Genomic DNA, 15,846 nt, shown 5'->3' on the forward strand with positions numbered 1-15,846 from the left:
GGTTCTCGATCACAGGAATGAGCTTGGATTTGATGTCCAGAAAAAACTCAAATTCCTCGATATCGGCCGCGGTCGGGGCACCTGTTTCCGGGCTGCTCTGGGGGCTTGAAGATAGGCTTGCCCGATGCGAATGCGCCAGCAGCTCAAAGACGGTGCGGCCGCCATCGATCGTCCACAGCACCTTGGCCTCGCCCCAGCTGTCTTTCTTTGGTCTCTTGCCTCTCAGAACGCCCCGGATGCCTCCTCGGCGATACGAGACATCGAGATCCGATACAAAGAGACCGACCTTGGGGGCCTCGGTCAGATCCAGTTGCGACCTGCTCGAGCGCTTCTGCTGAGCCGTTATCAGTCCATGGAAGGTAACCACAAAGTTCACCTGGGGCCGGCTCAAGTACAGTCCTTTGATGAAGATGGACTCTTCCGTTCGCGCCTTGAAGTACAACTGAATGACGGTCCCATCGGCCCAGATGCGCCGGGTGCGTCGTCCGTGCTTGAGGTCAAACTCGACACCCTTCTTCTTGAGCGACAGCGATCCAGAGCGGTCTTCAGAGGAGCTCGAATACGTCTTGCGCAGGATCGATGTCGGTCGCGTCCCCAGGGATCGATCGAAGCTGCCAGTGAGGCTGCTCGAGGTGGGATTCCGCGGAACAAAGACGAGGTTGCCATCGAGCGAAAATCGTCGCTTGGTGCTCCTCGAAGTACCTTCGGGTTCGACTTTGGTGAGGGTAGGTGTGGCCAGAGTTTGTCTCCGAGACCTCGGCGAGTGTTTAGGCCCCTTCGTCCGTGATGACTCGTCTGCCGAATATCGCCGCTCCATTGGTCTGGAGCGGCCATTGGGGCCGGATGGGGCTTGTAAAGTGGATGGAGAAAACAGCTCAATCGAGGGGTGCTCTTCGGACTCGTCGAGCAGCAGCGACCGCTCATACTCGAGCTGGACAAGACCGCTCGGGGACGACCGATCGCCGCTGGCGTCTTTGGTGACTATCCGAGGAACAAGAGTGGAGCTCATATTCGAGTGGGCTCGATGCAAGCTGACAGCTGCACACGGATGGCTGAAGCGTCGTCGTCGTCGTGTCTTCTGGTTTCAAAATACTCCTGACCAATCCGGACAGGATCGCAAGATGGAAGACTCGCTATTCAAATCAGGGAAAGTGTGTGTTTGATGATGAGGAGCGATATTAATGGTCGCTCAGTTCCCTTGACCAACGTTGGTGCGGAGTCACAGGCAAAGGAATATCGCGCGGTGAGACTTTGGATGCTTGTTGCGATGTTTGGCTGTCGCAAAGCGAAGCGAATCGAATCGCGCGTGGGTATCAAATCTTGGAAAGCTCTTCGACAACCGAAATGAGGCTCTATTGACGTGCTTTCAGAAGGCTTGTCGAACGGTTGTGGATGATGCAGGTCTGGATGTTTGGCAGTGTGGGAATCCAGACGGGATCTGGTCAGAAGAGCCGCCGTGTTCGAGAGGCGACCTGTCCGTCGATGCTCGGACTGGTGATGGCTGGAGTCGGACGACGGCATTCTCGGCATTTTCGTCAACATTGCTGCTGCCCTTGTTCAGAACGGTGGTTGCCAGTATCGGAGGATCGGCTGCGTCGTCATCGTGATTGGCGATATACTTCTAGTGGCCTTCCAGAAAGCAGACGAGGGCGCTTGCCCCTCTCTGTTTCCGCAACTCAGACCGACTTATTGTGGCTAGATCTACCATCCAATCGGGCTACTGGCTGCATGTCCGAGACGAGAATTGAATTGCAGCTCTTGAAGCGGCATGGCAATCGAGCTCTCTGTATACTTTGCCGGGCACCCAGGCCGACATGTCCAAGCCAGCGCCACGCCGGTCACGGGTCTGGCTCCGGTCGCTCGAGGTTTGCTCGTTTGGGATTTGGTTGTGATGTCGCCCAGCGCCTGCCCGTTTCCTTCATCCAGCCTGCACGCAGCAACAGCAATAGCAATAGCAACAGCACGATATGATCGGTCTCGTTCGCCCAGCTTCCCGCTCGCTCTATCACCACGGCGCCCGCTGGATGTCTTCCGCGGCACCCGCCCCAGCCCGGCGTGAGGGAGGCTTCGTTCGTGGCAGGTACTGTCCAGGTGTTCGTCTTGGCCCGTTCGCAGCGCTGTGGACTCTGAGAAGTTGCCCCTAGCTGGCAGCTACCCTCGCTGTCTCCAATCCTCCGCGCTTTTTCGGCAGCGTCATCTGTCCGGAAGGTCCTGGTCTTGCAAGCATATCTGTCGCGCACCAGCTCTAACGATCTCCACGATGCCGCTCGCTCACAATCCGCCGTGTGCCATTTCGAAACCCACCGACTCTGACGATATCGGATAGCATCATCGGATTCCTCCTTGGACTGACTTTGGCCGGGGTAAATAGTCGGATAGTGATCGGATGCAACGGAGGGCCGAGCTATTCGTGGCTGACCTGCGATCGCATTTGTCCCCTTCGCCAGAGCACGGCCTATGTCTACCTCGTTGACGACTACAACAAGTCTTCGCTTTCGCTGCTGTCCTCAGTCGAGGATCTGCAAAAGTCCACCAGCAAGGTATGATGGAATCGACTGAGTGAATCACGATCCACCCATTCATCTCCAGCCATCTCAGCCCAGTCGCTTGCACGCCTCCCGGCCCCCAAACGGATGACACTCGACCACATGGCGCATGTGCTTGGATATCATCTGATGGCTGGATGAAACATCGGGCCTTTCACCATGTTATCCCGTTGGGGTCAACCCGTGGACCGCGCCGGATTACTCGGGTCGGAGACTTTTGCTGACCGCCACCTGGTCAAATACTGCAGATCAGTGGCTATTCCAAGAAGATCGAAATCGTCGAGGGCCGTCTTAAAGAGCACGTTGCTCAGGCCGCCACCAAGTCTGAAGTCGAGGCTCTCCGCAACGAGCTGCTGAAGCTGATCGTGAGTTATGGGCCCAAGTGGCGCCTCAGATCGATGCCGCGCCTGTCGTCGCTGCCGCCCATGATTGTGCTCATGTTTGCACCGTTCGTAGGACAATGCCAATGTCGCTCATCTCGAACTGAAGACCGAGGTCTGGGATCTCTCCAAAGACATCAAGAAACCGTGAGCACATTTCCACCGCAAACGCACCATGACGTCGATCCGACCCGCCATGGAAGCGCGCATCTTTGCAGACCTCGGCGTCTCTGGAAATACAATATTCTGTCAAAGAACTGGAGACCAGACCCAGACCCAGGATCTCTCTGTACATACTTTGTACATCTGGCAAAATATAGTATCATTCGGAAGGGCGAGGGCAGAGAGTAATGGGCTTCACTTGTGTGTGCCATATCGCACTCGCCGTTGCAATCCGGATTGCGGGGTGTCTGTTGCTGTCGCAGATCGACCTCAACCAAGCTTTCACCTGATCTCGATTTTTCGGGAATCTTGAGAGAGCGAGACGTGATAGTAAACCTCACACTACCCCCAACGACCGCCCCCTCCCCGAGAGGGACTGGTCCTAGACCCCCCCCCATTCAACCAGCTCGCCGAAGAGCCATGCCAGTGGCGACTCCTGCGGCGTCCCAACCCCCCAGAGGCGCGGTCCCTATAGAGGGCCAGCTCGCCATCTTTCTGCCCCCTGACCTCGAAACCCTCACCGACAAGGCCCTCAAACAGGCCTGCAAGGAACGAGGTCTCGCTGTCACTGGGTCCAAGAAAGACCGGGAGAACCGCCTCAACCAATTGAGGTTGAGCCAAGGGGCCGATCCGGCCCAAGATCACACCGCTCCTGAAGTGGCTGACCAGCCTCCAGCCGAAGACGAAACCGCCGACTTCGAAGACATGGCCGAGCCTCCCGGCCTTGAACAGACCGTCGCCCGTCCATCCGCCCTGACCACTCCAACCCTCGTAGAGAGAAGGCGTGAAGCGGCTGGGGACCGAAGTGGGCTGTCCATGCGAAACAGCCTCAACTACCTTGCTGCCGAGATCTTGGCGGAATCTCGAGAATCCCCCCGCGATCAGGCCAAGACCGCGAGGGAGCTCTTCAACGCAGCATGGCGACTGGCCAGCACCGTTGGCGAACTTAGATATGCCGCTCAACACATCCCGGTTGAGAAGATGTCCCCCGAGCTCTGGAGGACAGTGTTCCCCGAGCTCCAGCACACTGTGGAATGCCAAGTGTGCAAGTCCAACGCCACCTCGACCTGGACGCCCATCAAGAATGGCCAAGAGGTCCAGCTCCGGTGCCCCAACGTCCTCGACGGCACTCCCTGCCGCGGACAGATGCCAGCCCTGGTGTTCTGGGGCAGAATGACCCGCTCATCCAACCAAGATAGAGCGAGATACCTCGTGGCAGCCGAGTCGGTTCTAGGATCGAAAAAAGCCACCTTCTACCAACGCTGTGGCCTGAAGATCCAAGAGCATACACAGGCGAGGATCGAAGCCCAGCACAGACCAGCAGCTATCAACGGGATAGGGAAGATCTCCTATGCCCAGGCGGTGGCGGGCAAGGCAAACAACGCCGAGCCAGCCGCTCGGCGAGACGAGGATGCACGCCCAGACCCCCCAGAAAAGCTAGCCAAGCAAAACCACATCGCCCTCCTGGAGAACATCATGGGCAAGTTCGTGGCCCAGCTCCAAAACGCCCTGAATGTGGCCCTGGCCGAGAAGCACAACCCTCCCACGGCAGAAGAAACCAGACACACGGAGGGTGCGCTCAACGCCCTCATCAAAGAAGGACTGGAGCTCTCGAACTCGAGCAAAGTCATCTTCAAGGCGGCCCGAGAGCAACAACGGGAGGCTGAGAAAACCAGAGAGAAAGCCTCCACTCCCCCTTCCCGCACATCACAGGACACCAAGCCTAAGCCGATGGGACATGTACCCGCGGCCAAACCAAAGCCGCAAGAAATTGCCACACGCATCGCCCTGCAGCCCCAGATCAAGCAGCCAAAGCTGTGGATAGGCATGCTCCAAGGTGCGCGCCAGAAAACGAGACCCGCGGCCATCAGTGGTAGCATCGAGAATGCTGACCTCGAAAGCCCAATGCTGAGAGATAAGTTCTCAAGAACCAAACGGTTGTACTTCAAGGGAATCCAGGCCATGAGCCTGAAGCTCATCCGAACGGCCCTCAAGGGATGCGGCATTGACGACAGAAAGATCGCCGACATCTCATTCCACGGACGAGACATTATCGATCTCCTCCTCTGGGACAGCCGAGACGCAGACGCAATCATCAAGTCCCTCTGCAAACCCCCAGGACGGCGGCCGGTGGTGACCCACCTCCCGAACTTCAACCCTGCAGCTCCACCGGTCAAAATGACATCGCCCCAAGACAAGCGCAACCATATGCGCAGGTTCCTGTATGCCTCGGTGACCCAAGCAGCCCGTGCACGCGGAATGACGGTCGTCCGAGACATCCAGATGCGAGTGCCCAGAGAACATCGGCCCGAGTTCGATCGGCTTCTGGCGCTGGTCCGACGAGGACTGACGATCGACAAGGACAGCGTCAGGGTCGACCCACGGGAATACCCCGTGGCGGAGAACATCCGCAACAATCCCCGCCAGCGCGAAGAAGCACAGACCACCCCAAGCCGACGAGCTATAGAAGTGGAAGCGGAGCCTGAGACGCAGCAACAGACAGACCTACCGGCCGAGACGGTACCCGAAGCGCTTCGGAGCTCGTCAGACCTGGTCGAGGGGGTGATCGAAAGGTCATACCAGATTCATACTGAGACCGAAGCGGCGGGGGCCGCAGAGCGATTATGAATCAGCCCCACGACGAAGGAGACGCGGAGGTCAAGACCAACCTCACCGTCGCATCCTTTAACGTAAATGGTCAAAGCACCGAGGATGGTGTCTCCACGGAGCACACCATCCGAGAGATCCTGAAGAACGAAGGAGTAGACTTCATCGCAATTCAGGAAACGAAACTGGCACCGGAAGCGCGGAACCCCTTGGCCAAGGTCACAGCCCATGAGGCCCGTCGAACAGACAGCCTGGGCGGTGGACTGGCGCTGGTGTTCAACCCCGAGACAATCGATCCCGACGACCTGAACATCGAAGAGACCGACGAGGGAAAGCTGTACACGTGGACCAGGTACGGCACCAGAACATACATCGGAAACTTTTATATCCCCCACCCGGTGAAGACCGAAGAGTTTGCGCAAGCAGTACAGTCGATTGAAAAGTATGCGCGGATGCCCAATGCCCAAGTCATCGTGATGGGAGACTTCAACCTGTCGCTGAGCGACCTCAACGGCGGAAGGGTGATAAACAGAGCCAAGGAGACCGCCCTCACGACCACCCTGCGGAGAGCCAGGATGAAAATCATCCCACCGGCAGCGATCCCGACCCCAACTCGGATCCGGGGTAACCGAAGATCGACCATCGACTATATCTTTGTGTCGGAAGCGGAAGCCAACAACGACCCGCTCCTCAAGGTGGACATGGAGGGACAATACCTCATATCCGACCACCGCCTGATCTGGACCACTGTGAAACTCACGAGGAGTGTGTACCCAAAAGCCGACAACTGGCAGTGGAACCTCAGACTCCTCGAGAACCCGGAGGTCTGGGAAACGTACAAGTGCGCCATTGAGCGAGTCAGCGGCCTAGTCTTAAACGAGATAGAGAGGCTCCTCCAGCCCATCCACGACGGCACCGAGATACCCATCAGCCAGGCAGACGCACAGCTGGCCATGGACCAAGCATGGGAAGTCATCAAGAATGCAATCAACACGGTGGCAGATAGCGTCCTGGGCAAAACACAGGTCAAATTGATCTGGAAGACCCCGGAGCTCACCGTCGAGATCCGTCATCTGACCAAGGAGAGGAAGAAGCTCCAGAAGCAGCTCAAGAGGCACCACACGGACCCTGTCATGAAGGAGAACCTTCGAGACAAAATCAGGGTGGTCAGACGAAACCTCAACCGGGCCATCCGAAAGTGCCGAAAAGCGAGCAACGAGAAACTGGCCGAGAAAATCAACCGCATGAACAGCACTGAGCTTTCCAAGACGCTCGGGGCCATGCAGAAGCGAAAGGCCCGGGAAGGTGCCCACCGATTCGACAACTCTGACGAAGCGCTGGAGAGACTCGTCTGCCACTTCGGCAGAGTCTCGGCGGACTCAACGGCCACGGCGAACGGGTTCGATCGAACACTCGAGCCCCCTACACCGAGCCAAGAGCGTAGACGACTCCCCCCCAGCTACGAGCTCCCCATAATCAGCCCACGGGCAATCAAGGAGGCGATCATTACAACACCACGAAGGAAGGCCCCAGGGTCGGACAGGATCAAGATCGAACTGCTCCAGCCCAACGCACATAGAGTCTCGATATGGCTCTACTTCCTCATGGGAGCAGCCATCAAGGCGTCCGTGGTCCCAACTGAGTGGAGTACAGTGCTGATCCATCCCGTCTACAAGAACAAGGGATCGCCCCTCGACCCCGCAATGTACAGGCCGATTGGACTGACCCAGGTCTGCCGAAAGGTTGTCGAGCGAGCACTGCTGCCGTTGCTCAACCGAAAGCTCGGACTGATGGACATTGCCCAAGGTGGATTCCGGGCCGAGCGAGGCACCCTCGACCAGATCTTTGGCCTGGACACGCTCATCAAGGACCGCCAGCTGGCGGGCGAGGAGTACTCCCTGGTGTTCCTCGACATCAAGGCGGCCTACGACACTGTCTGGAGGGAGAAGCTCTGGGACAAGATTGAAGAGCGCACCCCATGTACGATCACCCTCAGGCTCTTGAAGGCCATGTTCGACGATGTGAAGATTCAAGTCGTTAGCAAGAGCCGTCGGTCCAATCCGGTCTGGCTGCAGAAGGGACTGATCCAAGGATCGGTCCTGAGCCCGCTGATGTTCAGCGTGTTCATCGACGACCTCCCTGGGAAACTCCGGGCAGACGGTGGAACAACCCTAACCACCACCCGAGGACGAGCCGTCCAGGTCAACTCACTGTGGTTTGCCGACGATGGGGTGCTCATCTGCCGCCCCAACCAGACCCAGCGCCTCCTCGACATCTGCGAGGCCCACAGCATCGAGAATCGATACCAGTTCTCGCCCCCAAAGTGCGAGGTGATGTTCACCGAACAGCACCCAGAGAAGGATGCCAAGGTGTACCTGTACGGCAAGGAGCTGCCAGTCGCCAAGGAGTTCCGGTACCTCGGAGCCATCGTCGACATCAACGGCTTCAGGATGGACCGCCAGATCCAGAACCTCACCCACAAGGCTAGAGGTGCCGCCGACAAGCTGGTGAAGCACGGAATGAGTCTGGGCCGATACTCGGCCAAGACAGTGACGAGGGTGTTCAAGACCTTCGTTCGGCCCATGCTCGAGTATGGACTGACCCTCGAAGTGCTCACGAAGCAGCAAGCCGTGATACTCAGACGAGCACAGATGCACTGTCTGACCCGACTCTTCAGAGTGGTGCGGAACACATCCTACGGAGCGATGCATCTCGGATGCGGACTCATCACCCTGCCCAACCGCCTCAAACAGCTGGCCCTCCAGAACCGAGCCGTCTGGGAAGACCGTCTGGACCACAACGACAAGATGGTCTCGATGGTGTTGAGATATTCCCGCATCCAGCCCAGCCTGATGGATGCATCCCTCGGCTCCCAGTTCTACCTCGACGAGTACTGGCGGCAGCTGATCGTGCTGAAAGAGCAGTGCCAGCCGGACTACCCGATGAAGGAGCTGTTCAGGAATGGCTACTACCAGCTCCCAGGGCCACCAGTCAAGCTGCAGATTCACATCGAGGACGCGCAAGGCTTCGACAGGTCAAAGGAACTGACCTCGGCCCGCACCGTGACGACGACCATGTCGGGACTGTGGGCCGAGCGAGGGCCCAAGAGAGATCGATACTATCACAACATGATGGTAAGATGGACCCTCGGTGCCTTTCCTGGACACCCGTATGGCCACTATCGGCTGTGTGTCTCCTGCACAAAGAGCCGAGGAGAGTTCGTCGCGATGTGCCGGACCCACACCCAGAGCTGCGTCGGAAGAGGCGGCTCGTGGCAACGGATAGTGGACGAACTCAAGCTGCGGCACCCCGAGTGGCAAGAAAGCGGCCACGAAAAGGTCGGTCCGATCGATAAGCTCCTGGACCTGACGAACGTAGTGGGTTACTACGAGCTGGATGGCATGAGAAGGTTCAACTGGCAAGACCCGGATGTCCATCTCCTGTGGCGAACACTCCGAAGAGTGTTCAAGACGCTGATCATCGCCAAGGCGGGGTGGAAACCCCCCAGGCGATAGGCGGCATGGTCGAAGCAGAGCGAGAGATGAGGGCATATAGCTTTCATCGAACGCAAACTGCCCATTAGGCCTATGAGTATTCCATCCCTTGTTATTTTTCTCCTTCTTTTTCTTTTTCTTTCCCCCAAGTACTGCTAGGGCCGACCAGGCCTTGATAGCTTTAAAGTGAAATATAAAAAAAAAAAAAAAAATCGACCTCAACCAGCCATATGGATCCGGCTGGAGCCTGGCTCGAATGGCTCGCTCCAGGGTGTGCACCCTGGTTGGTGCGCACCAATCGCTCGGCGGCCTCATTCAAATCGTCGTCCGGGACCAACCTTCGCTCCAGCACATCATCGCCGCTCTTGCATCCACGACCAACCAGCGCACCATGGCCAAAGAGGAGAAGCCGACACAGAAGGAGGAGGCCAAGGCCGTCCAGGATCAAAAGCCAAAGTCGACGCTCGAGGACGACGACCAGTTCGAGGACTTTGTTGCGGAATGTGCGTCTTTACTGATTTATTGCCCGGGCTGGGTTGGACTGGATTGTGGTCGATCACTGCGCGGTCTGGATTTGCCGTTTCTGCCTCCAATGATACAATCTGCACCCCCACCACCGCACTCAAGGGCAAAATTTTGCTTTTCCGTCCGGACAGGTATCGAGGATGACCAGCCCAACCCCAATTCATGGGCCGCAACGTGGGAAGATGACGAGGAAGTCGAGGACTTTTACGTTCAGCTCCAGTAGGTGTCTGTTGGTTTGTCGGAGCCGATCCACGGCAGTTCATCTTGACATTGGCTAAGCGGATCATGATGTTCTCCATCCGACCGAGAGTCTTGCGCGATGAGGGCGTAAATTCCCTCCCCGACTGTGATCTACAATGCTTATCCAATCCTTACCCGCGCATTCTTCCCCAGGAATGAGACCAAGAAGCGTGCCGGCGCAATGCAGCTCTAGAGAGGCGTCGGTCTCTTCTTGAAACAACACCTTCCAGCCACCCCCATTGAGCCACCCATCGCGCCCGAGAGAAAGAGTTCGACTGTGATCGGTCTGTCCAAGAGCAATTCCCTTCAAGAAAGCCCGCACATCCAGCTCCATTGCATCTCTCGGACATTATGGGACGCATGCACCCACCAAGCAGAGCCCCACAGATGCGGGCTGATGTTCGCGGATCCGGTGCATTGGCCAAGCTGCCATACGGGGCAATCGCAATAAAAGGTTGCTCACCGGATGCAATGTTTGGGTGTTGTTTCCAGCTCATAGCAGCTTCGATGGACCTATGTCCTCATCGCCGCGGCACGCTGTAACTCCTGTTGATCGAATCGATGTCTGTGTCGTTGTGCCCCGCCGGTCTTGGTCTGGGGGGTGGGCGTCGCTGAGCGCTCGGCTGGCCCGGAGCAAATGCAAAGGTCCCCCCCGCCTCCATGTGAAGGCGGGGCGATGCTGATTGTGTCGCTCCATCCGATCCGACAGCATCGCTTTTCTCGAATCGATCTTGCCATCCTGGCCGTCCGGCTCGTCTCTGAAGTCGCCGTTCAGCCCGCAAGCGACTGTCGTCTCCAGGAACAACCCGTCGACTTGGATCCATCCATCAGCCCGTTTGTCGATCTGTCCATCTCGTTCATCCTCCCAGTTGCGCCAAGGCACCTCCAGCCCGGCATTCCCCCCTGCCCCAGCGTCCGCCTCTGATCATGTCGCATCTCCAGCCTGATTATGGCTCGGCATCGGCCGGGCAGGATGCGACGTCGCTGCTGGATTCATCCCTGTCGTCACCCGCTCCCAGCCTGCAGCCCGGTTTGGGCCCACCAGTCTATTCCATTCCCCGGCCCTGCCATCACTGCCCCGACACCCCTGCCAACTCACCCAACAACCAACCGACGCCAACCTTTCTACTCGTCCGACACACAGGAAGCAGAGTGGAAAAGAAGCGAATCCACCGGTCGGGGGTCGCTTCCTCGGCTTCATCACGGACCTCGGCCTCGTCCAATCCCTCGCTTGACATCGACCAGCAGCTACGAAATGCAGTGGTGCAAATGATTCGAACAGGACAGTCTGGCGGCTCGCTCCACTCGTCCGATGGCGCTCATCATCCTCCGGGCCAATCTTCCTCGAGCTCGCTGAACCGGCTACCCGGGTTTGCAGCCGTCGCCGACAGCTCCCACCCCGACTCGGGCGCTGATGTTGGTGCCGTGCTGCAGCGATTCCATGAAATTGTCCGCAGCGGCCGGATCGCCGACGTCCGAGCATTTCTTGAGCACCAGCGCGGGCAGGTGTTCATCCCTCCAATGTCTTCGCCGTCGGATTCCGAGCTGCTGCAGCCAGTCGGTGTCGATGGCCCCGAGCAAGCCTGGCTACCAATCATCTCAGGATCACCCATCCACCCGTCTGACGAAATGTCCTTCCCCTCCCGGACAAGTGCAAGCGAGGCCGGGAGCGATGGCAATGGCAACGATGACGGTGACGGCGATGGACCGCCGTTCTTACTCGAAGAGCAGAGCGGACGATCGGCCCAAGCAATCGACTTTGCCGACGGCATGATCTGGGAGAGCGATGACATTCCGGCGGGACGCGGGCTGCACGGAGTCAACTCGGTTGTAGACGAATGCTTTGGCAGCTTCGATGTCAATGGCTGCGATGACCGTGGGAGAGCTGCTGTTCACTATGCTAGTGTTGGAGGTAGGTGCGCCGATCACATATCTGTCGCTTCCTTGGTCTGGCCGATGCCGGTCGCTTTGTGGTGTCTGCTGGTGTTGGCTCGCCAGACTCTGAATATCTTGTGTGAAGCCGGTCAGAGGCGAGCCCGAGTGCTTCGACTGTCCATTTGCTCTGCGGTCGTGCTCAGAATCTCATTACCTCTCCAATCAGGGCACGCCCCCATTCTCCAGCTGCTGGTCGACTGGGGAGCAAATGTGCATGCCCAGGATATGAACGGAAACACACCCCTCCATCTGGCTGTCCTCTCGAGCCACCTTGACTGTGTCATTGTGCTGCTTCGTGCTGGTGGGTTCAGTGCCCCTCTCGCTTGACTGTGCCCCGTGCGGAAAGGAAATGTCCCTGGGTGCTACTGGCAACCCCTTCCAATACTGAGATCACCCCTCCGGCTGCAGGTGGGAATGTCAATATCCTCGACAAGTTTGACCGGACACCTCTCAAGCTGATCGACGCTCGCCTGCAGATTGTCAAAGCCAGATTGGCGGATGCCAACCGCTCAGACATGGTCCAGAGCAACTCGAGGCTCTTTGATGAACTCAGACAGGTGCGTTGGTTGGCCTTGGCCCGTCGCGCTCGGGCGCTGTCGACGGCTTAAGCCAGAGGCTGCTCGACCTTTGCCGTATATCGCATCGTCGCTTCACTGGCTCGCTGCATGGAGTCCGTCGCATGGTTCACTGCCTCCCTCATGGACTTTCCTGTGCGCTGCCTCACGCACTCTTCCAATCGGCGATGCTCTTGGTTGATCCACAGATTGCCGAGGTTCTCGGTTTCTACTCCGATCAAGCCAGAACTGCCAGTCGAGTCAATGTCCAGCATGGATTGAGCCGCCCCACTACCTCGTCATCGGGATTGGATTCGCAGGCCCTCTATGCCAAACTTTCTCATATCCAGACGACTCAGGAAGCCGTCGATGTCGTTGAGGAGCTCGAGGGACTTCTCGATACGCTGGCAATTCATGGCCGTTAAGTTCTCTATCCACTCCTCCCTCATCGTCGACTCATCTCCGCAAGGCATCATACTCTCGTGCCATAATCTATCGATATTCCATGCCGCTTCTATTCAACCAACTGCTCCGGGTCCCGTTTGTCGATCGGGCTCGCTCCCCACCTGTTTCACGAAGCACAAATCCCGTTGCTGAAGTACTGGACGCCATCCAGGTTGATGCAGACGCATGTTCCGAGCCATGCCAGTGTCCAAGGAGGGCTATCTTTGAAACGGAATCGGGTGTTTTGGATCACCGATACAAATGTGACATCCCACCGAGTCTCGCATCGCTGTGCCACTCCGGGATCTCGGTCAAGCTTGAATCTTTTGCGGGTGTGGGCCATTACATTTTCCGCCCCTCGATGGAGAGCTTGGATCCTGGAGTTTTCCCCTGTCGCTTGCTGTTCATCACACGGTTGAGGATACGCTTCATACGATCCGGAGCCTGCGAAACGATACGGCGGATGAGGACATTGCCAGTCAGGGTTGTTGAAGTAGACACCGAGACGGCTCAACGACAAGCTCATTTTCCAGGCACCAACAAACCTTGCTCTTCTCCGATGGAGCGCCGAGCTTGGACTCGGGAACAAACTCGAAATTGGGGGTGATTGGCATCGGTATTCTGGCCCGATTCGTGATGGCCGTCGATGTGCTGTGGGAAGATCGATGAACAGAGGTTAATGCCCAGCCTTCAGATGCTGCAGAGGGGCGCACATCCGACGTGCTTTACGACTCTTGAAGAAAAGAATAGAAGTCGCTGGGAGCATTGCACTCGATTCAACAAACTGCGCGCTTCTGAATATACGCACCTTCCTTTCGGACCGTCGCCGGCTTCTACCTCCACTCTTTCGTAATAGCTATGACTGAGAAAGAAACATTGGTCATCGGATTTGGCCACGAAATAGTGGGTGCTTGCGGGCGATATATAGCGGCTGTGGTACATACGCCTTCGCATCGTAAGGCACCGATGTCTTGGCTATGTCTCGGTAGTCATTGGTACAGCCAATGATTAATCTCATCCACTTGTCTGGGAGCCATTCGTGCGGTCGGGTGGTATTGCAGGTGGCATAGTAGCACGCATTAGCAAGTAGGCTCTGAGGGCACGGCAGTCATCACGGGCGGTTTCGACACTCACCCACGATCCGGTTCGCCACTCTTTGCAGCTCGGGTATGACCCGACTGCACTTGGTGTAAAAGAGGACGATCTTGCCGATGCCGCTGCTTACGAGCCTGCGTGGTGGGCAAGTGCCGGAAGAGGTGTTATGCGAAGACGAGGGCGGAGTTTTTGTTCGCTGTGTGCCGTGGAACGAGCGACAGTCGGTACTTACGATCCCCTATCAAAGTCGTGCTGAGAGAGGGATGATGTTTTGGAGGAGAATCGTTGTTTTGGAGGCAAATGGCGTGCTCAGGAGGCTGTCCACTCAAACGCAGATTCGCCGTGATTGCTCAAGTTCTCGGAGATGCACCACTCACGGTTTCAAGGAAAACAAGTAGCGTGCGTTGGATGTCCAAGCTTGGCAACGACCCATCCGGAAGCGGCTCCAGCCTGGCGAAGCAATGGCGGTCATTAGACGCTGATACTGTTGACCATGAAACGATTCCAACGTGCTGATCTGGCGCTTCCGAATCGAAAAACGAGTAGCTGATTGACTGAGCGAACAGCTGTTCGACCGAGCGATGGATCACAGCAGCGATGTTTATCTCACCAATACTTCATACTCGAGAGGAGCCCGTTGTCGGACAAATCACTTATATAGTGGGATCTGTAGCAAGTCTCGCAAAGGGCAGGTGCGACTCCATCAGATACAGCCACTGACAGGCGTTCGTGTTGCCAGATCGATCATACGCTCTCGAATGTGGCTGGGCGCCGTGGGTTTGGATCAGGAGTAGGTCCAAGCTCTCTGTCACTGGGCTTAGGCACCTACCTTGCTAGAAACGCCTTTACTGTTGGCAACAGTTTGAGCTTGGCGATGGCTGGCTGGCGCTTGCTATTGAATTCGACATCCTGGAAGGCCGTGTCCCTCATTTGGTCCACAAGCTTTACGGCCAGCTCGTCTTTGGCCTTTGGGTGGGGCCCATTAGAGTGATATGCGACAGCCGGGCTCCAACAGAGCGCGCTAGATATACTGCAGGAAGCAACGGCCCAGGCAAGCTACTTACGGTGTCTTCGCTATCGTCGTCCTTTTTGGCTCGCTTCGACTTGCTTTTGGACAGAATCTCTTCAACCTCGCGGTCCACCCGAGCTCGGATCGATGACGGATTGCTCGGGTCTCTTTCTTCCTCTTCCTTCTCATTCTCGTCGTGGTGTCGAGTTTTCTGCGACTTGCTTCGTCGTCGTGCGCTACAAAGGCGAGAGTGGGCGTGAGTCAACCCCTAGAATCGGCTGTGAATATCCAGCCAGCCTCGCAGCCTCCAGCCATGGCAGCCACTGCGACGTACGCCTTTTCTGTCTTTGGGAGCTCGCTTGGATCTCTCTTCTTGAACTTTGGCAGCGGTGCCTTCTTGATTTGGTACTCGGCGTCATCGAGATCGTCAAGCTCCTTGGAGTCAGCAGGAGCGGGAGGAGGTTCAATTGTGGCATTTGGATCTGAATCTGGGATTCACGAGAGAATATTGAGGAGAGGAAATAATGGATTGTGGGTTATGTACTGGAAAAGCCGCCTTATTCAAAGCCTCCGGTTGGCTTGAGAAACGTAAGCTGCGGATGTTGATGTGTGGCGAACCACCATACCCTCGTCCGAGGAACCAAAGTTCTCGGCAAGATCGCTTTCATCCTCCGAGTCACCAAAGATCGCCTTCTCGGTGTCCTCGGGGTTGGGACGGACCGGTTTGTACTCGTCCGACCTTGAGGGCGACAGCGATGCCATGGTGCAGTCTGCTGGGTGATGGCGGCGGCGGTGGTGGTGGTGGTGTATTGGCTGTGATGGGGTGTCCGTTTGAGTCGGTGGTCGTTGGAGCAG

At 57.1% G+C, this 15,846-nt stretch overlaps 4 protein-coding genes across 4 annotated transcripts; 3 read left to right on the top strand and 1 right to left on the bottom strand.

The window, feature by feature from the left end:
• Window positions 1-1,907: 1,907 nt before the first annotated feature.
• On the top strand, window positions 1,908-3,391 carry BJ171DRAFT_518126 (uncharacterized protein). The gene is made up of 5 exons (XM_053112226.1): window positions 1,908-2,080; window positions 2,327-2,363; window positions 2,448-2,540; window positions 2,795-2,911; window positions 3,003-3,391. Exons 1-5 carry the CDS (start codon window positions 1,968-1,970, stop codon window positions 3,075-3,077), a joined length of 435 nt encoding a protein of 144 aa, XP_052963626.1. The 5' UTR covers window positions 1,908-1,967; the 3' UTR covers window positions 3,078-3,391.
• Window positions 3,392-9,520: 6,129 nt separating this feature from the next.
• BJ171DRAFT_518141 (putative 26S proteasome complex subunit sem-1) lies at window positions 9,521-10,426 on the top strand. The gene is made up of 3 exons (XM_053112227.1): window positions 9,521-9,692; window positions 9,846-9,933; window positions 10,108-10,426. The coding sequence occupies exons 1-3, from the start codon at window positions 9,581-9,583 to the stop codon at window positions 10,145-10,147; spliced, it is 240 nt and encodes a 79-aa protein (XP_052963627.1). The 5' UTR covers window positions 9,521-9,580; the 3' UTR covers window positions 10,148-10,426.
• Window positions 10,427-10,666: 240 nt separating this feature from the next.
• On the top strand, window positions 10,667-12,941 carry BJ171DRAFT_205538 (uncharacterized protein). The gene is made up of 4 exons (XM_053106318.1): window positions 10,667-11,866; window positions 12,056-12,190; window positions 12,298-12,446; window positions 12,653-12,941. Exons 1-4 carry the CDS (start codon window positions 10,882-10,884, stop codon window positions 12,866-12,868), a joined length of 1,485 nt encoding a protein of 494 aa, XP_052963628.1. The 5' UTR covers window positions 10,667-10,881; the 3' UTR covers window positions 12,869-12,941.
• Window positions 12,942-13,134: 193 nt separating this feature from the next.
• Window positions 13,135-15,814, bottom strand: BJ171DRAFT_205534 (uncharacterized protein). Its single transcript, XM_053106317.1, has 12 exons — window positions 15,618-15,814; window positions 15,326-15,479; window positions 15,047-15,227; window positions 14,812-14,948; window positions 14,593-14,649; window positions 14,360-14,432; window positions 14,215-14,234; window positions 14,022-14,116; window positions 13,832-13,913; window positions 13,696-13,749; window positions 13,433-13,538; window positions 13,135-13,331 (listed from the first exon to the last, which is right to left on the bottom strand). Exons 1-12 carry the CDS (start codon window positions 15,751-15,753, stop codon window positions 13,230-13,232), a joined length of 1,197 nt encoding a protein of 398 aa, XP_052963629.1. The 5' UTR covers window positions 15,754-15,814; the 3' UTR covers window positions 13,135-13,229.
• Window positions 15,815-15,846: the final 32 nt, after the last annotated feature.

The sequence above is a fragment of the Polychytrium aggregatum genome, assembly GCF_025602895.1.
Source record: "Polychytrium aggregatum strain JEL109 chromosome Unknown BJ171scaffold_39, whole genome shotgun sequence".
NCBI lineage: Eukaryota > Fungi > Chytridiomycota > Chytridiomycetes > Polychytriales > Polychytrium > Polychytrium aggregatum.